The 26,761-nt window shown below is 36.6% G+C and overlaps 1 protein-coding gene across 1 annotated transcript in view; it reads left to right on the top strand.

The window, feature by feature from the left end:
- The window catches only part of UVRAG (UV radiation resistance associated), a 275,347-nt gene that overhangs the window by 31,128 nt on the left and 217,458 nt on the right, over positions 1-26,761 (top strand). The window contains exons 4-5 of the mRNA XM_019726447.2: positions 7,892-8,053; positions 15,999-16,073. Of these exons, the coding sequence (XP_019582006.2) occupies positions 7,892-8,053; positions 15,999-16,073 (237 nt within the window). The remainder of the gene's footprint in view (positions 1-7,891; positions 8,054-15,998; positions 16,074-26,761) is intronic.

Here is a 26,761-nt window from a genome sequence, read left to right as displayed (position 1 = left end):
CCAGAACCTCAGTCCCCAGAATTTCTGTCTTCAGGTTTCTATTACGCTTTCCTCTTCATCAAGCTGTCTCTATCATCTCTAAAATATCATAATAGATTTGGATCCTAGGCCAGACAGTTTCTTTGAACCCATCTCTGGGGAGCTCCAATCGTCAGTAAAGCTCTTGTTCTACATGATATATGACTAGCACCCTGCCTGACACATAGTAGCTACTGAGTAAATATTAGTTTTTCTTCCTCTTCTGGCTCAGGTGGATCAGAAGTAGTCTACAGACAAGTGAGAGCTGGGAAACGGGGTTTATGGCGCAGATAGAGTAGAATGTCATCTTGATTTATCTACTCCGTTTTCTGTAGTCAAAACTCTAGTTGGGATGGTTTTACACTATCCCATTGCTTTTTTGTCTGGATTTGTGTCATAATGGACTCTATGCTATAGTGGCACTTTAATGGATTATTCTACATTATTAGTATTATATGTACTTGATATTTACTTGACTCCCAAATCCATATTTCTAAATGTCATCTCTCGAATGTTAACTCCTATCTTCAACTTCTTTGTCCCCTATCTTCAGTTGCTTCTGAACTGTCTGAATTGTGACATCTTTATCCCGGGTGTAGTTAGGCTGAATATTGTTTTATACAGTGGATTCTAGACAAAGGAAAGGGTTGGGCAAAAAGACTTCCAAGATTCTTTTGACTTAAAATTTGTACTGTAATTGTTTCCTGAGTATACTACTTACAACGTTTGCTTGCATTGTAATTGTTCATGAGCATTTCATCTCCAAAGTAGATGAAAGCTACTGGAGGTCGGAATCTGCCCAAAGATCTTTATGTCTCTCCTTAGCTCTTAATGTACTTTTCCTAGTGGGTAGTTTTGTGTTAAATATTGATTTGTTGGTATTTCCTCTTAAGGATATGCTTTAAGATTATGATATTTTGATCAAGGACTATTTTTGTTTCTTTTATAGCTTAATATAGGTTTGATAAACCTCATTTATTTCTTCGTTTCTTTTTGAAAGGATTTTTCTTATCTTTTTGCTAAATCGTTGTGACTGGTTCAGATTAATGGGCACCGGGCACCATAGGAGTCAACAACCCTCAGAGAATGTGCTGGAGACGGCACATCGTTACCTCCCTTCTGCTGTCTCTGGAGGACCATGGATAAGCAGATTTGTTGGTTTCTTCCTACTTACGAATTTGCAGTTTGTTAGCTATTGTGATATTTGCCGGGTAGAGTTAGTGGTTTTAATGCTTTTATTCCTGCTGCGTACTGTTGTGCTTGGCACGTAGAAGGTACTCAGCAAATGTTTCTTAGTGAATGGATTCTTCTATAAATAATATTTATCGATTGACTTTTAATAGCTGCTAAAGGATTAGGTAAAGTCATACTTTATTTTAGCTAAGAGCTGGGTATATTTTCACTCTGGTGGACTAAGTTGGACTGCGATCAGCCTGCGACTGTTCTTTTTTACACATGTAACTGTAAGGCTGTGGCTGTTTTCCCCAGGTTTATAATCTGAGCATGGTCCTCAGACCAGAGTGGCCTGGTTTTGCCACTGATGTCAAAGGAAACATGGAAAAATGGACACATGACTAAAAAAAGTGTTTCTCCCCAGCGATTAGAGGAACTGTCCTTATGCACCTATTCTGTGCGTCTTCCTGATCCTGAATACTCCAGATTAGTGCTGTGCTGTCCGGGAAACTTGCTGCAGTGATGGCAGTGTTTATTCTGTGTGCTGCCTAGTACAGTCGCCGCCAGCCGCATGTGGCTGGCTGTAGGGCACTTGAGATGTGGTTAAATCTTACTGAGGAACTGAATTTTTAATTTTATTTAATTTTAATTTTAGTAGCCACAAATGGCTAATGAATATTGTATTGGACAGTATATTTCTAGATGCTTCTGAAAAGCTTTCTTACAATCTGTAACATTAGCAGGAAGAAATTTCTTGGTGTGCTTTTAAAAATATGTACTTTGTACTATACTATTAGTACCATTCTAAATCAGTATAAGTTCTGCTCATGTGGTTTCTGCTTAGGTTCTGTCACATATAGGATAAAGCTTATGAAGTCAGGGACTTTGTGTGTTTCATCTTTGTAACCTCCGTCGGCATTGTATTGTGCTTGGCTTCTGTTTGGCAAACAGCAAGGAAAAAAAATATATCATATGTAGTATATACTATACACACACATATATATATCCTAATCCAAGTAGTTATAAGACTCACCATTATTTGGTTTTCACCAAACAAAAATTAACACTCTGATTAAACTGAACTATAGGGCCTTGGTGATAGTCCTGTGTGATTTGTAGTTCATTCTCACTAGCCTCTTGTTACTTTGAAATTTCTTTCACCCATTCTAAGGTAGTATTTATTTAGCAGTTTTTCCTTCCTTCGTGTGCATTGCTTGACTTGTAGGGAATCGTTTGTATGTATCTCAGCAATAAAATGTAAATCAGCTTCCTAAATTTGTGGGAATTTCCCTTAAGTCCTATAAAGAAGATGGATGAGATTATTTCTCCACTGACAAATATTTGCTTCTCTAATGCCCCATTCATGCCTTGTTGCTGTTTCTGTGCCTTTCAGCCTACACAAAAACTTAATGCTTTTTATTGAAGTTCACATACATACTGAGGTTGGACAATTAAGTTCGTGAACTCATCCTAGAAAAAGTGCTACATACCTCATTGCTGAATATCACTACGGTCACCTTCGAAGTACTCCCCTTGGGAAGCTATGCACCAACACTAGCCTCTAGTCCACCCTTCAAAGCAATTTTGAAACTCTTTTTTTTCTGGAATGGCCATCAGAGCTGTCATCATATTACCATTGATGTCCTGAATGTCATCAAAATGTCTTCCTTCAGTATTTCCTTTCTCTTCGGGTAAAGAAAGAAATCATTGGGGGCCAGATCAGGTGAGTAGGGAGGGTGTTCCAATACAGTTATTTGTTAACTGGCTAAAAGCTCCCTCACAGACAGTGCTGTGTGAGCTGGTGCATTGTTGTGATGCAAGAGCCATGAATTGTTGGCGAACAACAGTTCAGGTCATCTAAACTTTTCACGCAGCATTTTTAGCACTTCCAAATAGTAAACTTGGTTAACTGTCCAGTTGGTACAAATTCATAATGAATAATCCCTCTGATATCAAAAAGGTTGGCAACATTATTGCAACAAGTTTGCGAACTTAATTGGCAGATCTCCTAAGAGTTTACAGACCTTACGTATATATGCATCTTGATGAATTTTCTCAAATTGAATATACCCATGTAGCCAGCATCTAGATCAAGAAATAGGTTTTCAGTGCCCCAGAAGCCCCCTCATGCCCTCTTCAGTTACTACTACTCTCTTGATTTTTAACATCATAAATTAATTTTACCTGGTTTTGAGTTTTCTGGAAATGACACCATACAATATTCACTTTTGTGTCTGACTTCTGTCTCAACTTTATATTGTAAGAGGAATTCATATTGTGGGGTGTATTTGGTAATTGAAGTTTGTTTGCTCTATAGTATTCCATTTCTGACTATACTAGAATGTATCTGTTCCTCTGTCAATGGGCATTTGGTTAGTTTTTATTTTTGAGCTTATTTTATATGTTGAGCAGTGCTGCTATGACGTTTTTATATACATCTTTTGGTTGAATATATGTGTGCATTTCTGTGGGTATATCTCTAGGAGTGGACGTGCTGGGACTATGCATTTGATCACCTCTAATATACATTGCCAAACAATTTTCCAAAATTATTGTTTTATTTACACTCTCACCAGCAGTCTGTGCGAGTCCTGGTTACTCCACATTCTTGGGAACGCTTGATATTTCTTCAGTCTTTTGAATTTAATTTTTGATAGGGACTTTTTTGTTTCAATCTAAATCAATAGAGATATTTAAAGTGGCAATTAAACTCAGCACAGGTAGTGCCAACAGTGTCCTAACTTAGAAATGATGTAACAGCTATTTTTAGGGTTGTGAATGTACAGACACCTGATGACTGCCACCTGGTGGTCAGATATGGGAAAACCTAACTTTTCTAAAATCAGAATTCATCTTACCCTGTGAAGAAAAGTGCATGTTAGAATTGAGAAATTGGAATATGTTAAATGGTAATAAATATAATGGAGTAAACTAAAGCAGAAAAAGGGAGTATCTGGCAGGGGTGATTGCTTGTTTTTCGATGGTAATCACATAGAAGATATCACTTGAACAGACACCTGAAGGAAGTGAGGAAACACACTGTGTATCTATGTGGGGGAAGACTGTTCCAGGCCAAGAAACAGGAAGGTACAAAGGTAGGAGTGTACTTGAGATTTTCAAGAAATGGCTAAGAAGTTAGCATGGCTGGAATGGAGTGAGCAGGGTGGTTTGAGATTTTCATAGGTTAAGTATGAGAAAAACAGGGGCAAGGAATTGAGGATCAGGGCAGCAGAGGAAATGACCTGGAGAGATAGGGGATGCTAGTTAGGGGCTGGATACCATGAGAGTAAGGTTATGGGTCATACAAAATTAGGAACTTCTTGTGGACAAGGACCCCAACTTACTCATTTTCCTATTTCCTAATGGCCCTAGCACAGTGTTTTACCAAGAGAAGGCCAATAAATGTTTATTGCATTGAATAACAAGAATAATCCACCATTGACAGGTTAGGTGGTGGAGATGTATCAGGTGTATTTAGCATAGAATAATTATTGTTGAATGTATAAGTTAACTTCAATGTCTCCAGCTTCAGCCAGCCATACCCTCCAAACCATTTGTTAACTTTCAGGAACCTTTGTTTTTGGTTCCAGAGGAGGTTAGATCCTTAATATGATTGGAGGGTCATTGGTAATAAGTAAAATGATTGAAGCAGTTAGAATGGAAGTAACTAAATTCTCTAAAGTTGATTTTGTCCACACACAAAAGTAAAGACAAATTATAATGAACCCACATGTACCCATCTTTAACAATTATAAAGTTAATCATTAGATATTTTTACCAAAAGAGAGTTTTTAAACTTTTAGTAGAAAACTGAAAATTTCATGGTGGGAGTAAAAACAGTGATAGCTAGTTCATGTACGTTTTTTAATACAGAAGAGGTGTCAATTATTGAGTACCCACCTGTGATTCAGCTAGTGTGTCCGATGTAGTGTATACATTGTTTCATGTCCTGATAACCATGCCACAAAGTAAGAGATATGCCTGTTCTATAGTTTAGGAAACTGAGGTTCAGGCATCCCGAGGAACTCGGTCTAAGATGTAAGGCTGGTGGTAACTGGTAAAACTGATGGTCCAGAGCCCTGCTGTTTAGCAGTATCTTGCTGCTTCCCTTTATGTCACACATCCTTCAACCAATTAAATGTCTGCCAGAAGTGTGTTACAGGTCAGCAATAGGCCTTATAATTGAATAAACCAACTTCTAGCGCAAGTAGTTTTAGGAAAGCATGTGACAGAATCATTATTATTCGGTTGGTGCAAAAGTAATTGCGGTTTTTGCAATTATTTTTTAACCTTTTAAACTGCAATTACTTTTGCACCAACTTAATAGAACCCCAAACTTTTGTTGGAATTGCGACTGCCTGAGCTGTTTTTAAATCTTTGGGGAAAAAACTGAACCGAACAGTACAAGTATTTATGAGATACTGGCCTGAGTGATCTCAAACCAAGTTTGTGTTTCAGTTGAATTGTGACTGAATGAATGAAGATTTCATCCCTGGGGGGGGGGGGGGTGTCTGTGAGTAGGGAGTCGGCTCCTCTTGCTTATGCCAAATTATGTTATCCTGTGTTACCCTGCATCGTCTTCAGGGTTTTCCAACTTCTACCTGGTCAAATACATGATTTGAAGGGAGACTAAGATAATTGACACATGCAGTTATAGCACCAGGGAAGAAGATTTAATGAAAACATGTAGTAGTATTATTTATCTCAATTTTGAAGAGACTGGTTAGGAAAGATTTCTAACAATAAGTAATTCCTAAATTGAGACATGAAGGGTGAATAGAGGTGAATGAGACAGGGGAAAGAAAGTTTATTGGGCTGAGGAATAGCTAGCTACTACTTATAAATTCAGTATGCATTACCTGAGCGTTATCTTGCATGTTTTGAGAAAGTTGGAACTATTTTTTTATAATTAAAGTTTATTTGGGTGACAATGGTTAGTAAAGTTACATAGGTTTCAAGTATACAATTCTGTAATACATCATCTATATGTCACATTGTGTGTTCACCACCCAGAGTCCATTCTCTTTCTATCACCGTATATGTGATCCCCTTTAATCTTATCTACCACCCTCCTGTCCCCTTACCCTCTGATAACCACTAAACTATTATCTTTGTCTATGAGTTTTTGTTTGTTTGTTTGTCTTGTTCATTTGTTGCTTTCAGTTTTATATCCCACATATCAGTGGAATCATATGGCTATCAACTTTTTCTGCCTGACTTATTTTACTTAGCATAATATGGAACAATTTTTATGAAGATTCTTAGTTGTGTTTCTTGTAACCATACGTTTGTTATTGAGTGGTAAGACCAGTGATAGCTAGTTTGTGTGTGTTTTGAAATTTTTCTGTATTTGTGTGTTTCTTTAATAAATAAGAGGTATTAACTGAGAAGTTATTGAGCAGTGTTATAGAGAAATTCTCCTGGTAATAAGTAATTTAGATTCTCTTGTGGGTAGTTAATAGGCAGTGAACTTTTCAGAGCTTTAAATACCGTGATATTCTGCCACTGTGAATTAGTGAATATGGTCTAGGTCCCTAAATGATGTTAGCACTTGAATAATTTGTTCCATTGAAAATGGGCTGATGTGTATAGGTAAATATAAATAAAAATCATTTTCTGGGTCTTTGCAATAACATTGGGCAATAAAGTTTTTGAATGTGTGTCTTTTAAAAATTAGTTTTATTACTTTTTTATTGAGATACAGCACACATTACAGTAAAGGGCACAAATCTTAGCCTGATCACTTTTCAAAGGGAACAGATCAGTGTAACTTGATCAAGAAATAGAGCGTTATCAGTACTTTTTGTGTTCTCCCTCTAGTTACTACCTTCTGCTAAAACCATTATCCTGACTTCTAGCACCATAGATTAATTCTGCTAGTTTTTGAACTTTTATGTGGCATACACACTTTTGTTTAGCACAATATTTGTGCAATTCATCCATGTTGTTGCATGTAATAAGTAGTTCGTTAACCTTAAAACCTCAATTGCCCCACATGTTGTACAGAGTAAAGGACTACCTCCGTGGCAAGGCATAAAGGATCTTCCCTTGTGTAGCTCTCTAGCTTTGTGTCCTGTCACTCCTGTGGTGTGTGTTCCAGCAGTTGCCTTAGTTCCCTGACCATTCCTTGCTATTTCACACCTCTGAGCCCTTGTTTATCCCATTCTCTTTGTCTGGAATACCTTATTTTAATCTGGTGAAATCCTATTTGTCCTTTTAAAGGCAAGTTTCACAGTCTCTATGGTCTTTCCTCTGTTCCTTCAATGTTTGTTATTCCTTCCTGTGCTACTGTGTAACCTTTTGCATCATTGTGTTAATTGAACTTTTCATGAAACAATGGGACTATTTAAATAGAGGTTTGACTCCAACAATAGGTTGGAGGTATTTTGAGGGCATTTATGTGTCGGTTCTTAATAATTGTATATTATGTGTTGAATAAATAAACAAATTGCCATATGAAGCTGTATTAATGAGAGGTTAGAGCCTATGTTCCTTTTAATGGCTATAATAAATAAACAGAGAAATTCAGAAATATCATTACTGGCCGTAATTGGAATGTCTTCTTGGTTCACTTAAGTTTGCAATTTAATACATTTATGAGGTCTTTGGTTTTTTAAAAACAAAATGATTTACAACCTAATTGGAATAACTGTAAACAAGTTAGAGTGTTCCTAAAACATGTTTTCCTTTCCATCAATAGAATCCAACGTGGCGGAGTCTTGATTTTGGACTAATGCCCGACCGTCTTGATACGTCCGTGTCATGTTTCGTGGTGAAGATATGGGGTGGAAAAGAGGACGTCTACCAGCTGCTGATTGAGTGGAAAGTCTGTTTGGATGGGCTGAAATACTTGGGTCAGCAGGTAATTTTCAGGCTGCAGTTTCAAGTAGTTGTCTTCTCTGCATTAACCTTTCTGTTGATTCTTCTGATTCTACATTTCCTTCTATAAAGAGAGACTTTTTATGATTGTTTACATAATTATAGAAATTTGAATCATTGCCAAGTTTAAAGAAAAAAAGAAACTTATGAACAGGGGCCCTAAGCTACTAATATAAGAGGATTTGTTTTTGGTAGGAAAGAATATGCTTTCTCATAGCACAAGGCTTCTTCTGTCTTACTGGATGTTGCTCTCTAGAATCTGAAAATTAAGTTGAAAATAAAAAACAAGGAACATACTATTAAATACCTTCTCTTATGACCATTAGAGCTGGGTTACTCTAGGACTAGGAAGAACTGCTGCTTATTGAGCCGAGGGGTGCCGAATACCTGGCTTATATACTGCTCCCTTTTCTCTGTGAGGAACTTGCTGTAGGCCTCAGAGCTAGTGGTGCCTCGCAAAACTGGTAAAACCGATAGATAGCTACACTCTTCTAGCTGAGCTCAGAAGTGGCTCCATAATTCTTTCTAACGCTGTTCCAGGACGCAACTCACAGCGATATATCAGCACTGCGTATGAAATGGAAACGATTGGCCATCCCCAGACATAGGTTATTACAATGAATGTTTACAGCAACCTTGTGAAGGTTGATAGTAAAGTAATTGCCTTTATTTTCTAGATGGGAAAATTAAACCTCAGGGAATTGAGGGAATTGCTCAAGATCACACTGCTAGGTGGAGCTAGGATTGAAATTTAGACCCCTGATTTAAAAATTTGTTCTCTTTTGTGATGTATCACATGGGTGTATCCACCCACTCCACCTTGCAACGAATGCCATTTCTGTTTTGTGATACCTGTGGGACTGCTGTCAAAGGTAACCCTAAAATGTTGGTCATATCTACAAACATCCCTGATGTTTCTTAATATTTATTACACATAATTTCTGGTATGTTTCTCTGAAAGAAACCATTCTTTTTAGATTATAGAAAATTTCTGTCCTCGTTTTGCTTATCATACTTTATTCTGTGTCCTTTGATAGTTACCAGAGCAATACATATAATAGATATATTTCTTAGCTAAATTCTAACCTGCTACAAATTTTTAATCTTCTTTATTTTTATATTTTTTCCTCTGTTTTAGGACTGATCTTAATTAAAATTGACAAAATAATGATTTTTGGCTTAGGACCTTCCTTCTCTCTTTCAGTACCAGGGACTTACTGCCTTTGGGCTGGCCAACCAGAGCCCTAAACTGAAGCACACACCCTTTCTAGCTTCCCACATGCTTAGTTGGCTCCCTGTGGATAGACCAAGATATTAAGCATTTGTTTGTTTTTCTTCTGAAGGTATTATTTTGTGGAGGATCGCGCTTCCTAATGTTACAGTAGCAGGGCTATAAGTTTGTAGGCGAGTTTTTGGCCAGAGAAGATGGCTTACATCACGCTTTTCAACTCACACATTCCTTAAGTGGTGGCCTTAAAATACCTAACTGTACTTGTGTCTAACCTGCCCGGTTTAAGAGTCAGCATTCAGATGTCTTCTTACAGAATTAGTTATGCAGGTAAAACAGAGCAAAAGAAAAAGAAAACATGTTTTTTTAAAGCCAATTTGAAATTTAATACCTTGTAGAAAGTCAAAACTCACCTGTGAGTTAGGTATAACAAGTAACATACTACTAGAAAATCAGATAAAATAAAATTACAGATTTTTAGAGGAAAGCAAGACTAAGATGTATCAGGATAATAGCCAGAATCACTTCTGTGCATTGATTGACCTGCTTTCTACTCGGCATTGTTCTCAGTGGGAAGGATCCAGAGATGAGTAAGACAAGCTTCTTAGACCCCGAAAACGGATGATTGATTCATTCCTACATAGAGAGCTACGGGAGTAAATGGAGGAGGTACTTACGCGAGCCTGATAGCGTCAGGGAGGGCTGACTTTGGAATGAAATGGTTTTTTCTTTTACAACTTAGGTTGGTAGAGGTGTGATTTACATGCAATACAATTCACTCATTTAAAATGTAGAGTTCAATGAGTTTGAAAAGTGTATAAAGTTGAGTAACCACCACCACAGTGAATACCGTGTTTCCCTGAAAATAAGACCTAGCCAGACCATCAGCTCTAATGTGTCTTTTGGAGCAAAAATTAACATAGGACCTGGTATTATATTATATTGTATTATATTATAGACCCGGTCTTATATTAAAATAAGACCGGGTCTTATATTAATTTTTGCTCCAAAATATGCATTAGAGATGATGGTCCGGCTAGGTCTTATTTTTGGGGAAACATGGTAATACTGCTATGAATATTTAAATATAGGTCTTTGTATTGACATGTGTTGTCATTTCTCTTAGTAAATACCCAGGAATGGAATTTCTGGGTCTAATGGTAAGTATATGTTGAATTTTATAGGAAACGGCCAAATTGTTTTCTAAAGTGACTACCATTCTGCATTTTAATGGGTTTGAAGTGGTATTTCATCAGGATTTTAATTTTAATTTTCCTAATGACAAAATGATTTTGAGCATTTAAAAAAATGTTTATGTGCCATCAATCTCTCTCTCTCTCTCTCTTGCTCTCTCTTTCCCTCTTTAGTGAGATGTTTTTTTGGATCTTTTGTCCATTTTAAATTTTGTTGTTTGAATTCTCATTATTGAGTTGTAAAATTTCTGTATGTATTCTGGATATGAGTCAGTCCTTTTTAAGATATATATTTTCCAAATATTTTCTGCCAGTCTGTGGCTGGTCTTTTCATTTTTTTAAGTGTCATTTAAAGTAGAGAAGTTTTTAAATGTTGGTGAAGTCCACGATATAAGTTTTTCCTTTGATGTTTCATGCCTTTTATGTTTTCTCTAAGACATCTTTGCCTAACCCAAGGTAATAAAGATTTACTCGTTTGAAGTTCTTCTAGAAGTTTTATAGTTTTTAGGTGTTACATATATGTCTATGATACATTTTGAATTCACTGTTATATGAAGTGTAAGGTACATTGTTTTGCAGATGGATGAGCATTTGTTCCTATACTCCTTGTAAAGGCTCTTATTTCTCCATTGAATTACCTTGTCATCTTTGTTGGAAATCAGTTGTTGAAAATCATTTATGGGGGTCTATTTCTGGACCCTGTTCTGTTTCACTGACCTGCACATCTTTCCCTATGCTAATACATTATCTTGATAGCTGAAGTTTCATGCAATCTTGAATTTAGGTAATACGAATCCTCCAATTTTGTTCTCTTTTCATAGTTGTTCTGGCTCTTCTAGATTTTCGCTTTTGCATATACACTTTAAAATTATTCTGTCAATTTCTACCAAAATCCTGCTGGGATTTTAATAGGTGTTGAATCTAAGAAAATTTGGGGAGAATTGACATCTGAACAGTATTGAGTGTTTGAATCTATAGAGATGATATATGTTTTCATTTGTGAAAATCTTTGGTTTTATTCATCAATTTTTGTAGCACACAACATACAGATCTTGCATGTATTTTGCTAGATTTGTACCTATGGATTCCATGTTTACTGATGCTAATTTAAATGGTATTCCTTTTTAAAATATCCCTATTTCCAACTTTTGTTGCTATTATATAGAAACATTTCTGTATTGATCTTTTATTCTATGACTTTGCTAACCTCACTTATTATATCTAGTAGGGTTTTTGTTTGTGTGTGTGTGTGGATTCCTTTTGTAGATTGCTATGTAGGAAGTCATGTTGTCTGTGGAAACAGATGGTTTACTTTCTTCCTTTGTAATGTGTATGTCTTTCTTTTTCTTGTCTTATTTCAGTGGTTAAGACCTCAGTACAACGTCAAATAGATAGAAGTGAGTAGTGTGGACATCTTTGCTTTGTTGCTGATCTTGGGGGGAAAGTATTCAGTCTTTCACAAGTATATTAGCTATAAATTTTGTAGACACTTTATCAGGTTGAGGAGATTTCCTTTTATTTAGATTGGATTTGATTTGGTAGTATTTCATTAAGGTTTTTTCATCTGTGTCCATAAAGGATATTGGTCTGTACTTTTCTTGGAATGTCATTAAGGTTTTTTCCATCTTTGTCCATAAAGGATATTGGTTTGTACTTTTCTTGGAATTTCATTAAGGTTTTTTCCATCTGTGTCCATAAAGGATATTGGTCTGTACTTTTCTTGGAATGTCCTTGTCTGGATTAGTATCAGAGTAATGCTGGTCTCAAAATGGATGGGGAAGTGTTTACGCTTGTATTATCGGGAGGAATTTGTGTAGAATTATTGTTATTTATTTCTCAAATGTTTGACAGAATTCTTTAGTGAGGCCATCTGCGTGTTAAGATTTCTTTGTGGGGAAGTTTAGAAGTATGATTAAATTATTAGATAAGGGGCTATTCAGGTTATCTATGTCTTAGTAAGTGAGCTTTGATAGGTTGTCTTCCAAAGAATTTGTCAATTTCACCTGAGGTTGCAAATTTATTGCTGTAATAATTTCTACAATATTACCATATCTTTTTCATATATGTAGAATATATAATAATTCTTTCCTCTCTTATTATTGCTGTTGGTTATTTCTGTCTTCTTTTTCTCATGATCACTTTGAGTAGAGATTTATCAATTTTATTAGCTTTTCAAAGAACTAGTGTTTGATTTTATTGCATATCTTTATTATGATTGTTTTCAGTTTCACTGATTTGTGCTTTTACCTTTATTATTTTTCTTCCTTTTGCTTGCTTTGGGTTTAATTTGCTCTTCTTTGCTGGTTTCTTAAGGTAGGATCCTGGCTTACTGATTTGAGACTTCTCTTGTCTAAAATAAGCATTTAATAAATTCTCCTCTAAGCTTTAGCTGTAACCCCCAAATTTTGATATTGTATTTTCATTTTTCACTCAGTTACACATATTTTCTAATTTTCCTTTTATTGCTTCTTGACCCAAGGGTTATTTAGAGGTATGTTGTTTAATTTTCAAACGTTTGTGGACTTTCTATTTTAATTCTGTTGTGTTTAGAGGAAGTAGTTTGTATGATTTCAATCCTTTTATCTTTTTTGAGATTTATTTTATGGTCCAGAATAATTAGTCTGTCTTGGTGAATGTTTGCTGTACATGTGATATGTATGCTGCTGTCATGGAGTAGAAGGTTTTACAAATGTCAGTTATATTAAGTTGGTTGATAATCCTAAATGAATTTTGAATGATATGTTGGAATTCGCTAGAGGACAAAAGATGGGGATAGGCACAGAAATATGATATTACGGAACATAATCCAATCCATTCATTTTTAGTTGAGGAAAGTATAGCCCAGAGTGGTGATACAACTTGTCCAAAGTCACATACTTGTTTGTGCCACATATTCAGTTTCCTGAATAGCCTTTAGAAGTGATAGAGTTCATCAATGTTTTCCCCAGAAGTCATGAACTACCTTGACTTGGATTTTGATGACAAAGGAGTTTGAAAATAGCTCTATTCAAGGTGGGAATTTGTTGAACTGCTTACATGCACCATGTGTAATGGCAGAAGTGCTTGCGTTTAGTTTAAGTGGTTGAACTTTGTAGTAATAACAACAGCAATTGTAGACCCTTTAATTATTTGAGCAATCTTTTACATTTATACAATCTTTTTACATGCACACCATGACCTGGGGCCTTTTGAAGATCATGTGAGCAAGTTTTGTTATTTTCCTCAGTATTTAAGTGAAAAAATGTCAGCTCAGAGAGACTAAGTAATTTACTAAAGGTCACACAGTGATTGGTGGATTTAGGCTATTGCTTGTTCCATTGCTCAGACTATATTTTTAATCATTTCACTAACTCGAATCAGCTGTCTTAAAAATTGTGCCTTTTTGAAGGGATCAAAATACAAGGTTGTGGTTGGATTAAGAGAGTTCTCTATTCTGTAATCTCCATATTAGGATTCTAACACAATTCTTGTTGGGCCAGTAATCAGTAATTAATGAGTAAAGGATAGTATATCTACACTTAATAGCATAATTTAATAATTCTGAATGTACCCTGTTTCCCCAAAAATAAGACCTAGTCAGACAATCAGCTCTAATGCGTCTTTTGGAGCAAAAATTAATATAAGACCCGGTTTTATTTTACTATAATATAATATAATATATAATATAATATAATATATAATATAGAATAACATTATATAATATATAAGACTGGGTCTTATTTTAATTTTTGGTCCAAAAGATGCATTAGAGCTGATTGTCCGGCTAGATCTTATTTTCGGGGAAACACAGTACGTAGTAGTGTGGAGTATTTGTTTTTTTAAGCATATTTTTCTTCTTTATTACTTCAAAAGCAAAGTGATCTTTGTGAGCTTTATGGTTGCCTGATTCTGATAGATTATTAGATTCCCCCCAATATTGTTCATGTCTAATTTCTAAAAGTACTTCATATCCAATTATCTAATTTAATCTTTGTGACACCCCTGTAAGATAGAGCAAGGAGTATTTTCTGGTTTTGGCTGATGAGGAAATTAGGGCATGGACCATTCATATTGGTTACCTACTATACTCATATGTTAGGTGGAGTGCTAGGCACTAGGGCTGTAAAGATAAACAAGTCAGGTTCCTTATCAAACAGTTGTAGTTTGAATTAGAACGCAGATCACGTTGTCTCTTATTTTCAGCAAACTATTTAATACCATTGTCATGAAGCTGATGCTCTGAGAAGTTTCCCCTCACATTAAATTTGCTCCTGAGGGTAGTCCTTCTCCCTTCTTTAATGGTAATTTTCTTCCAATTTTAAAAGTAATACATGTTCTTTGTGGACAATTTGGACATTTTTTAAAAGCTCAGAAAAGAGAATAAAAAATGATGTGTAATCCTGCCCAGTGACAGCCATTGTTAACATTTAGATGCATATAATTTTAATCTTTTATTACCCTAGGTATATATGTGTATAAAATATTTTATGTTTGTAAAATTTCAGGTACCTTCTAATCTTAAAATTAATTTCATGATGCTTTCTCTTTTCTCTTATAAAATGAGATTGATTTATAGTTTTCAGTATAAATGTATGATTGTAGACTCATCTTTCGGTGGTGGTGGATTCAGTTGAGTAAATGTTGTCGGTGAACAGGGAGCGTGTGATTAATTTTGCTTTAATAGTAGAGGTAGGAGCTATGGAAGTCAGATGAATGATCACAGGAATTTTCTGCTGCTGGTTTTGGCTATTTTGTCTGTAGCTAGACAAAGGAGATCGAATATTCTGGTAATCCTTCTTGTCTTTCCTCAACTTGTACTCTCACTTAATCTTTTACTGAAGAAACTAAAATTTCTGTAGCTACAACTAAAGACTCTTTCTGATCAGGTCACTAAATCTATTTTCATGTTTCACAATTGGATACTTTGTACTATTTTAAGTTTTTTTATTTTAGCTCTTCAATTTAAAAATTTTAATTCTCCCACCTTTTAGGTGAAGTTTAATTTGAGGTGGCACGGACTGAAGCTCCAATTAGTTGCATTTGAAAGAGAGTGGTATGCAGACAGTAATTAGTAGACGTATAAAGACTTTAGGGATTGGATATCATCTTTACACTGTCTTTTTGAAAATAGAAAATACTACTCTTATTTTTTCTAGATCTTCATATTTTTAAAAGTATTTTATAGATTAGCTGGATTGTGTTTTCTCTGAGATAAGTAAATGTGTGGTATGCCTCTGAATATAATTTAGGAATAGTCTTCCCATAGCAACCTCAAGAAGTGTTTGTGGAAAATACGTGTGAATGATGGTGCCTGTGATCTCGTGATGGTTTTGTGAGACCTTTGACTAAAGCAGGAAACTCTCAGTTGATTACTTGGTCTGGTGATAATGATTTGTTTTCTGCTGGCTTGTTACGTACCACCAACTGGTTTTTCAGCATTGAGGTGTCCTGTTGTACTTCATTCTCTGGTGATATTAAAACTTGATTGGAATGAGGAGAACTAATAGTATGTTTTCCTCTTCTCTTAGATTCATGCCCGCAACCAAAATGAAATAATTTTTGGACTGAATGATGGCTACTATGGTGCTCCGTTTGAACATAAGGTAAGAGGACTTTCTTGGTGCTATGAGTTTTGTTTAGTGCGGCTGTGCCTTGACTTGTACGATAAAATGCTCTGTGTAAACAGAACCACTGTAAGTTTGTTGTGTAGTGTGGCTTAGGGTGGAAGCCTTTTAAAATGAAAACTTATTTTGTAACCACCCCGATTCATGTTTTCTGAATCCAGGTTCTCTTCATTTTTTAAAAGAAAATCTGAACTGTTTTTTCCTTATCCTACATAATTCTTTGGGAGTTAAGAATGGTGAATTTTGATTAGATGCAATACAATTTTATTAAATGTTTCAGATAGCTTTTACAACTTTCAGTACATTTAAGAAATTATGAGTCAGGTTATATTATAGTCAGCACTATATAGCTACAGGCGATTAGAGAAAGGAAAGGAAAGAGAATCCATGTTTACCAAGTACCTACTAGTATTTATGGTACTATGCCCACTTATCCCACTTAGTAATAGCTACAAACCAATGAGGCACGTTTTCTGTATTGTTTGCTCTTAGTGATCATGTTACTTCATAATTCTTGGTTGTCTTAAATGCTATTGCTAGAATGCTCCATTCATTCAATAACTATTTATTGAGCACCTGCTGAATGTCAGCTACTGTGCTCTAAGAGCTAAGGGTACAGTAGTGAGCAAATGGATATTTTCCTGTTGTCATGGAATATATGGAAGAGACAAGCAGTGATAAAGGAACCTGACAAATACATATACAAACACAAATGGTGGTAAGTGCTATTAAAGAGTGTAATAAGGACCTTATTACCCACTCTAGTGACTCAAGAAAGGTCTTCTTGGCGACCTGACTTTTAAGGTTACAATCCAGAGGATGAGTGAAAGTGAACTATGTGGAGGGAGTGGGGCTGAATAGAGAACATTCCAGGCAGAGAAGGGTAACATGTTGGAAGGCCATGTAGTGGAACCGGACATGGTGAGTTTTAGGGACTGAATGAAGGTCAGAGTGATGAGGGAGAATGATACCCGATGAGGCTGGGGAGATAGGTAAAGGACCACATCATACAGAACCTTTTATAGGATTTTATCCTAATAGCGGTGGAGCGTGTTAAAGGATTTTTAGCCCGGCACAGATATAGATTTGGGTTTTAATAATTTCACTCTGGCTGCAGTAAAGATTGATTGTAAAAGATACAAGAATACATGAGGGAAGACAGTAAGGAGGATCTTCCAGTGTATTAGGTAAGAGGTGCTGATACTTTGGAATAACAGGGTTGTGGTAGATTAGAGAGAAGATGGATTTAAGAGAGTTTTAGGAGGTAAAGCCATTAGGATTTGGTATGGTTTGAATTTGGGGTACAAGGAAAAAGGAGGTGTTAAGGATGGCTTTTGGGTTTCTGGCTTGGGTGAAGTAACTGGATGGATAAAGATGCCAAACACTGAGAAAACTAAGGACACTGGAGGCAGACTGGGATTGGTGGGTGCAGATCCTGAGTTGAGATTTGATCATATGGACTTTGAGATGCCTTCAGGTTAGCCATGTGGAGATGTTAAGTAGGCATTTGGATATACTGTGTTTCCTCGGAAATAAGACCCAGCCTGACCATCATCTCTAATGCGTCTTTTGGAGCAAAAATTAATATAAGACCCAGTCTTATGTAATGTAATGTAATGTAATGTAATGTAATGTAATGTAATGTAATGTAATGTAATGTAAAGACCGGGTCTTATGCAATATTACATAAGACCCGGTCTTATATTAATTTTTGCTCCAAAAGACGCATTAGAGCTGATGGTCTGGCTAGGTCTTATTTTCGGGGAAACATGGTATGAGTCTGGAGTTAGAGGAGAGAAGTGAGTTAGAGATATAAGTATGGGGCCAATAGTCAGTGAAGTCTTGAGTACAGATAAGATAGACTAATGACAGGCTCTACAGTGAGAAAAAAGGAGCTTAGTAACCAACTCTTGATGACGTCTAACTGTTAAAGACCAAATAGAGGAAGAGTCATTGGAAAAGGTGACTGAGAAGGAGTGGCGAGAGGCAAATAAGGGAAAGAGAGTGAAATCTCTTATACAGTCTCTGAGGCCAAAGAGAGAGGTTTTTGTTTTGTTTTGTTTTTCTCTTTTGAGGAGTGGTCAAATAAGATGAGAACTGAAAATTGCCCATCGGATTTGGCATAATGGAAGCTATTCTTGGTGACTTCTTCAGGACTCAGTTTAGGCTCTGATACGCTTTTCTTCTTTCTTTATTATAAAGTCCTTATCTTCTGAGACCCTGTAGTGTATCAACATCTTATGTATACCTTTGACATAGGTATATGAGGTCAGACAATTAAGTTCATGAACTCATCCTAGAAAAAGTGCTACATACCTCACTGCTGAATATCACTACGGTCACCTTCGGAGTACTCCCCTTGGGAAGCTATGCACCGATGCCAGCGCCTAGTCCACCCTTCAAAGCAATTTTGGAGCTCTTTTTCTGGAATGGCCGTCAGAGCTGTTGTCCTACGAGTATACTTCCTTTCTAATTGAACCTTCACGCACAAAAAACAAAAAAAGCAAGCAAAACTGGGATCTTCCCCTTACAGGAACAAAGCCTGATCCTTCTTGCCCAGAGCAGAATTCTTGTGTGTTTTAGACAGGCTGTTCCTGAATGGGAGGGGAGCAGAAAGGACTGAGGCAGTCGCGCTCAGTTTCATCTCCCAAGCTCAACAATCAGATAAGTCATCTGCGGGTCTTAGGGAGGAGTGCGTGAAGGATGTGAAAAAACTGCAAATGTTCTTTTAATTACCTTCTCCCCTGGGAAATAAAGTGGGAAGTTTTTCTCCTGTGTGGAAACATATATGCCAGGCACTATTTATTGTAAGTGCTTTACATATTTTACCTCATTTAAAGCTCACAATTGTTCTTATATAGAAGAGGAACTGGCACAGGTCAGTTTCCCAAGATGACACAGCTACTAAGTAGCAGAGCTGAGAGATTCAAGACCAAATGGTCAATAAATGACTATTGAATATATGATTGTCATAAGTGGTACATTTTATTATATAGTCCTTCAGTTAATGAGTTTTGTAAACTTGTAAGTCCCACTTATCTTGCCCCTGTACCAGCTTTCAAATGAACACCTGACATAGAGGCAGCACCTTAAAAAGCATTTATTTTTTCTTTTGTAAGAAATCAGTGTTTCTTGTCAAGATGGCCTCGTAAGTGTATACTTTGATCCCTCTGCTGCATCAAACAAAAAGCAATGACTGATGAAATCAGAAATTTAAAGAGGACCTACCTTACTAATGCAAAGAAACAAAAAGCAAGATAATGATTATCTTTGAAACAGAATTGCAATAGAAACATAAAGAAGTGGGCGGAAGCAGAAGCTTTGGGCATAGGCTGAAAGATGTACTCCTCTGAGCAAAATGAGCACTAAATGCTAAGCTAGGGCTCTCTCTGAGACGTCTTAGACATCTTTGAGAAACTGCAGATCTATAAGGATAATTCTAAAAGGGAAAATCTTAAAAGCTAGCAGGGAGAACGAAAATATTACATGAATTAGGCTGACAGCCAATGTCTCATCAGCAACGGTAGATGCCAGAAGAAATGTATCTTCAAAGTGCTGTTAACTATTCATGTATAATTCTATTTATTGTGAACTTTCAGTCAGGAGTGACAGAGACAATTTTAAGTGTACAAAGATTGCGAGTTTATTACCCACAGACCCTTTCTCTGTGCTATAGTGAATGATGCAGACCGAGAAGTGATTCCAAAGGGGAGATGTGGGTAGTAACAGCAAGTTACAGCAAGCTGCATAAAAATGGTTCAAACGTTAGTGAATTAACTACTGCCTATAAACTAATAAGCAAACAAAAACTAATGTATAGTAAGTTTCTGTGTTTTAAGTTAAAACAAACTAGAGCATTGTTATTCAAAGTATAGTATGTGGACTAGAACCAATCCAATGACCATCTGTCACCAGTATGTGGTGCGCCAAGTAAAAAAATTGAAAGTAAATGTTTCAAAACTTTTATGGCAATTTGACATTATTATGCCTTTTTATTGTACTTTCCGAAAGTATTGGTTTGCAAGGGGTTGAAGGAAAAGCAACTGGTGCTTTCCCACAGAGAGTTTGAGAAGCATTGCTCCAGACAATAATAAGGTGAGGGAGGGGGTTTAAAGATGGAAGACTCATCGAGGTCACTGATTTGTCTGGGAGACAAATAGAGATTCTAACCAACTGTAGAATTTCTTAGAAAAATTTGCGGTCAAGTATGCATGTTAAACATTTAAAGATAACTAGTAATGACTAGAAACAACACAGATTTTTAATTAACAGAGGGAGAAAAGGGAAGATAAAGTGTAGAAAACTTTGTTAACTTGATAGGAGACAGAAAAGGAGAACAGAAATGAAAACAAATAGTAAACAGAAACTTGTAGCACAGAGGCAGTGGTAGAAATAAGTCCAAATATATTTGTAATCACAGTAACTGTTAATGGTTAGCATGTCTGTGTGTGAAATACAGCATGAAGGATTTAAAAACTGCTGAAGCAACAAGGCTGTCAGAACAGGATTGTATTTTAATAATGTGTGTTCTATCGTGTTTCCCCCAAAATAAGACCTAGCCAGGCATCAGCTCTAATGCGTCTTTTGGAGCAAAAATTAATATAAGACCCAGTATTTATATTATATTATATTATATTATATTATATTATATTATATTATATTATATTATATTATACCTGGTCTTATAGTAAAATAAGACCGGGTCTTATATTAATTTTTGCTCCAAAAGACGCATTTGAGCTGATGGTCTGGCTAGGTCTTATTTTTGGGGAAACACAGTATACAGGAGAGTAAGAATTACACTCATGAAGCAATAAGGAAGCATGTTTTAAAGGAACTTTTAAAACAGTAACTAAATTTTTTCTTGATCACTTCCTTAGCATTCTTGGTTTTTTTACATTAGCTGTATTCAGAAGCACTTTCATTATTACTTCTGATGATCATGTTGCTGTTAATCTTCTCTCTGACCATATTACTTAAAGTGCCTTCAGCCACTATGGTCTAAAAGATGAAATTATTTATTTGCTCAGAACTTTTGTCTTGTTACCTTTTTCCCAAAAAGGATTTCCTTCCTTCCTTCCTTCCTTCCTTCCTTCCTTCCTTCCTTCCTTCCTTCCTTCCTTCCTTCCTTCCTTCCTTCCTTTTTACTTTAAGTATATAAGTACAATTGGTGTACAGTCTGTATTGGTTATATTAGTTTCAGGTGTACAATGCAGTGATTTGACATATTGATACCTTACAGTGTGATCAGCTCACCAATTCTAGTAATCATCTATCACGGTGCAAATGTATCATGATATTATTGACTAAATTCCCCTTCCCCTTTTCACCCATTCCCCCACTCCCTCCTTTGTGGTAACCATCCTTTCAGTATCTGTTTCTATGAGTCTGTTTTGTTTTGTTTTTACATTCCACATATAAGTGAAACCATATGGTATTTGTCTTTCTCTTCCTGATTTATTTCACTTAGTTTGCCCTCTAGAGCCATACATGTTGCAAATGGCAAGATTTCTTTTCTTTTTTATGGCTGAGTAATATTCCATTGTATATAATTACCACATCTTCTTTATCCATTCATCTATTGATGGACATCTAGGCTGCTTCTATATCTTGGCTATTGTAAATAATGCTGTAATGAACATAGGGGTGCGCATATCTTTTCAAATTAGTGTTTTCATTTTCTTTGGATGAATACCCAGATGTGCAATTGCTGGGTCGTATGTATGGTATGTCCATTTCTAGTTTTTTTGAGGAACCTCCACACTGTTTTCCATAGCGGCTGCACCAGTCTGCATTCCCATCAACAGTGCACGAGTCTGAACCCTGTACCTTCAGAATCTATGGAGGCTTCGTCATGTAGGCATGATCGATCATTCCGTTTTCAGCCCCTCTCCCCTCTCTGGAGGATTGGCGGCAGGGCTGAAAATTCCAAGCTTCTAATCCTGACTAGGTCTTTCCAGTGACCACCCCTCATCCAGGAGCCATCCAGCAGAGTTCCCTCGTTAGAACAAAAGACACACACCCAGGAAATTACAAGGTGTTCAAGAGCCCTGTGTCAGGAACTGGGATCAAAGACCAAATATTGGAACAAAGATGCTTGTAGGCTTTTATCACTTAGGAAATTACAAGGGCTTTAAGAGCTCTGTCCCAGGAGCTGGGGGCAGAGACCAATATATGTATTTATTTTATTATCTCACAGGTACTGGGGATAAAAAAAGTATTAGACACAGATTCACAGATATTTATTCTTTTTAGTTGAGGAGATAAAATTACATGTATTCCAGAATAACTCCAGTTTACAAATGGCTTTGGTTTGAAAAATTGTTTTTGATATCAGTTATTTGGGTCTTGCAGATAACACAGGTGAATTATAGCAAACCTTAAATAATTTGAAGAGTACCTTAGGAACAGCTGTTCTGTTTAATGTTTGGGGACTGTAGAGAAACAGAGAGGAACACTTGTAGCTTGAAGTCGGGGTGGATGGGAGTTGGTGAATAAGACAGGGTGGCCAGGAGCGGTGTTTTCTGGGTGGATTTAACTGCTAGGATGGCAATTGAGGAGACGGGGAATGAGAGGCTGTTGGGCCAGCTTTTTATCCAATAAGCTGGAACCCTTGCAGATCCAAGTTCAGGAGGTTTTGCCTTTAATATAGACATGTAAGATCATCTTTACCTGAATTTCCTTTTGACATCTACTTTCTGGGAGGAGGCTGACAGCTACCTGGATGCACGCACACTTGTGGTGGTTAAGAATTGGGTTTTGGAATCAGATTGATGTGAATTTAATTCCAGGCACTGCTGCTTACCTATAAGCGAGATCTTGGACAAAGTGAATCATCTCTGCGTTTGTTTTCTCATCTGTAAATGGAGATAATTTCTACCTCATCACAGATTAAAGGTGATAATGGATATTCCAAGCATGGCCCATGAGTAGGGTTCAATAATCAATGGAAACTACTACTCACTAGGCTCTAAACCTGTTGATAAGAGGGGTCACATCTCTAATGCTTACCATTATGTCAGCTGTGTCCCTTGCACAGCGCTGCCGTGTACAGGGCTCAATAAAATGTATTAATGAATGCAGGTGAGTGCTTGCTGTGGTTAGGACTATCGTGACAACTAAAAATCTTGAGGGAATGCTATTTCTCTCTCCCACCCGACTTTACCTCCAGCTCCAACTTTTGGAGTTTTATTTTTATGAACTTATACTGTAATAATAACTCTTAACTGTTGTGTTTTTGACCACGTGCAAAAAACATTAGCTTGGTAAGAATTCTTTTCTCAGACTACAAACTGTAACAGCAGTGTCTTCAGAGGCCAGTAGATGGCAATGCTTTCTCATTGTAAAGGGGAAAAAAAGTAGAGCAGAAATAGAATCCAACAAAAAAGGATCAAATCTTTTGGAATGAAACTCCCAAGAGATTAAAATAGCAATGTGGTGATTAATTTCACAAATGCAGCCCCATAACTTGATCATCGCAGGTACACAGTCAAGCTGAGATTAAAGATTTAGGGACAACAGGAAGTTTTATGGTCTGAGAGCCTGTACAAATGAAAAATCCTATTTTATATTTTTCAAGGACTGCTTTTCAAAAGCAGAAAGCCTGAATTCTAATCCCAGTTTTGTTCTGGTACCGTGTTCCTTGAGCAAGTCACCTAACCTCTCTTAGTTTTAGGTTCCTCATCTCAAAAGTAAGAATATCCTAATTAGCTGATTAACACTGGGAGGAGTACTAGAGTCATCTAGCTCACTGCCCCTATTTCATGGATGAAGAAACTGAGGCTCAGGGAGCCTCATGAACTCTTGAACTTGACATGGCAAGTTAGTTTCATGCTGTAGATGTAAGTTAGACATAGCGATAATGTCATATACGTGTAATATGTAATAGAATAAAACCACTACATACTTACTTTTGTAGCTCTTTTACTTTTAAGGATTTGTTATAAATGATTAACTCCATCCTTACAAATGGCTTCTGAGGAAGGTAGAGCATCTATTATTAGTAGTTTTAGTAGTAGTAGTAGTAGTAGTAGTAATAGTAATCTAATAAGCAGGCATCTAATAGGTATACAATAAGTATTTGGGGAGTAAGTGAATGACCAAGATCTCAGGATGAGTTAGTGGCAGACCAGGATCAGAACATACCTCTTTCTTTCTAGATATGTACTTTCTTCATTACACTGTGTCACCTATGTAAAAGTGATGGATAGATATTTTCATCATTTAATTTCTTTTTGAGGTTTCTTTCATCATTTAACTTGATTAACTTTGATTGTGATCACGTGCTGTTAGATCGTCTTTAACTTACAGCAGCTGAAGTGGGCAGCTATTAGTTTTTCGTTTTCAGGATAAAGATGTTGAAACCTTTCTAGAAAAGTTAAGAGAGTTCCATTTAGTTAACCTTATGGAACTGAGAAATTAAAAAGATGGCCACTTCCTCTTGCTAGTCAAATTAATGGATGCTGACTTGTTTCCAAAGTGCATTCCACACAGTCCACAAGTAGAACGTTCAGAAGTAGGGATTAAGGGTCCCTAGTAGCCTGTGTTTTAATGACAAAGAAAGGGCTATCGTATAATTTCTGTCCAGGTCTCAAGCAAAAGTAGGAAAATCATAAAAATAGCTAATTTCTACACATATCCTATTTAGTTTCCTTTGTACCTTCTGCCCCCTATTACAAAATATAAGAAACAAAGACTAGACAGATTCTAAGGGGCTGTGTCTAATAGCTGCCTGCTTTATTATAAAACATCCAGGTATGTGAGCTCAGTTTAAATCCAGGGTAAAACTTTGTTTCTGAGTTGTTTGAGCTGGTGTGATAGCCTAGTCACAGTATTACACCAGGTAGGTACAGAACTTTTGAGGACGACTGCTGTTAGTTTTCATTTTCGAAATGCCTACTTTATGTCAGACACTATATCGGTTGTTTTACGTGTTTTTATTTAATTTGTGTAACAACCCCATGAGATAGTTATCGTCATTTTACTGGTAAAGTACCCTACAAGAGAACATTAAACTACGGACCCAAGATTACATAGCTAGTAAGGTAGCAGGTCCATGATTCAAATCCAGGTCTGACTTATTCAAAGGCTTTTTCTCTTAAACACTATGCTATGTGGCATCTGCACATTTCTCCCCAATTCGTATAGCGTGTCAAAGTACTAAGTCTCTGTCTTTACCTTTTACCAGAGATAGACCGTGTGCATTGTGAGAATAAAATGAGAGAGTACACGGGAAAGTGCTTTGAATGGTACAAAGTGCAGTATTGCACAGACTTTGGGTATTTATTATTGTGGAGTGGGCATGCAATGCCCATGAGGCCATCAGCCCACTGAAATCCACAAAAAGTTCCGTGCATTAGTCACTATATTTGGCTTCCCTCTGAGTCTTTTTTTCCCCTCTTTTCTCTTGGATCAAATTAACTTCTGACAGATGTTTGGAAAATCGTCTTATCCTGTAATTCATATTTATAAATCCTGCTGCTGCAGTGTGGTCCCCATTCTCTCTCTTCATTGATGCCAGAGAATAATCTGGGAAAATGCCACGTTTCCTGTTATGCATTTGGAAGTTCTTGTCTTCTTAGCACAATCTGAGCTTTTCAGAATTTTGATACCGGAAAATTCAAAGCCAAACATGGTTCTTCATATAGATATTTTAGATTCTTGAGAAGTAAATAGAAACAGAGCTCCAGACTTGTCCTCACTAGGGGATTCAGAGAGTTTAAAATTCTGTTTTGTTTAAAATTCTGAAAACTAGTTTTTACTATTCTCTCTGACATTTGTGATGAGGGCATTCTTGACTGTATTCCCTCCCTCCCCCGATAGTTTCGGTTTATCTGCAGAGCTGGGAATCCTTTGTTTTATTTAAAATCTCTCCACTAATGCTAGTTAACAGGATATCACTATTGCCTCCTCTTCCTCTCTCACTTCTCTCACAGTGATAGTAATTTGTATATACATCTTTCCTCCTCTTAGGGTGTAAGCTCCTTTAGGATTGAGGTTGTGTCTCACCCACTTTTATAGCCCCAGGATTTAGCATAGACTATGCTTAGTAAATATTTTTCCATGAGTGGATGAAGTTTACTAGGATCACATGGTTCCTATCTCTACTCTATTCTAAAATATACTTTTTATTTAAAGGATGGCTACTTCAGCAGGGCCCCTTGCCGCCCTCACGTCAGGGCGTAACATTAATGACATTAGTCCACTTTGTACTTGGAGTGTGTGACTATGATTGTGATGATTTTTTGAGGGTTGTTTGAAACACTGAAGTATGAACAAGAATCTCTTCATCCCTCTTGACTTAAATTAAAAAGAAAAAAAAAAGAATTGATTTTAGTTTCAGTACCTGTATACCTTTTTTAATGACACTATTCTTATTTCTCATTAGTTTTCACTGTTTTGAGGGAGAGGAAAACATCCTCTCTTATCCCAAACCTTTTACAAAACCTGGGGGAAAATACATATTCAGCATCAGCTCAGTGTCTAAGAAGAGGGCTTGCCTCCCCTCCCTAACAGCTAAGCATCTGGTGCCCACGGCTTGAAGGTGCTTGACGGAGATACTTGCATAATTATTCTGTTTTAACTTGGCTGACACTTAAAAGTGTATTAATGTCCAAAGGAACATATACACATAGGAACACAGGCTGTCTTATGGATTCATCAGGTAG

The sequence above is a fragment of the Rhinolophus sinicus genome, linkage group LG06 (assembly GCF_036562045.2).
Source record: "Rhinolophus sinicus isolate RSC01 linkage group LG06, ASM3656204v1, whole genome shotgun sequence".
Lineage (NCBI taxonomy): Eukaryota > Metazoa > Chordata > Mammalia > Chiroptera > Rhinolophidae > Rhinolophus > Rhinolophus sinicus.
This window is presented reverse-complemented; position numbering and strand designations above follow the sequence as displayed.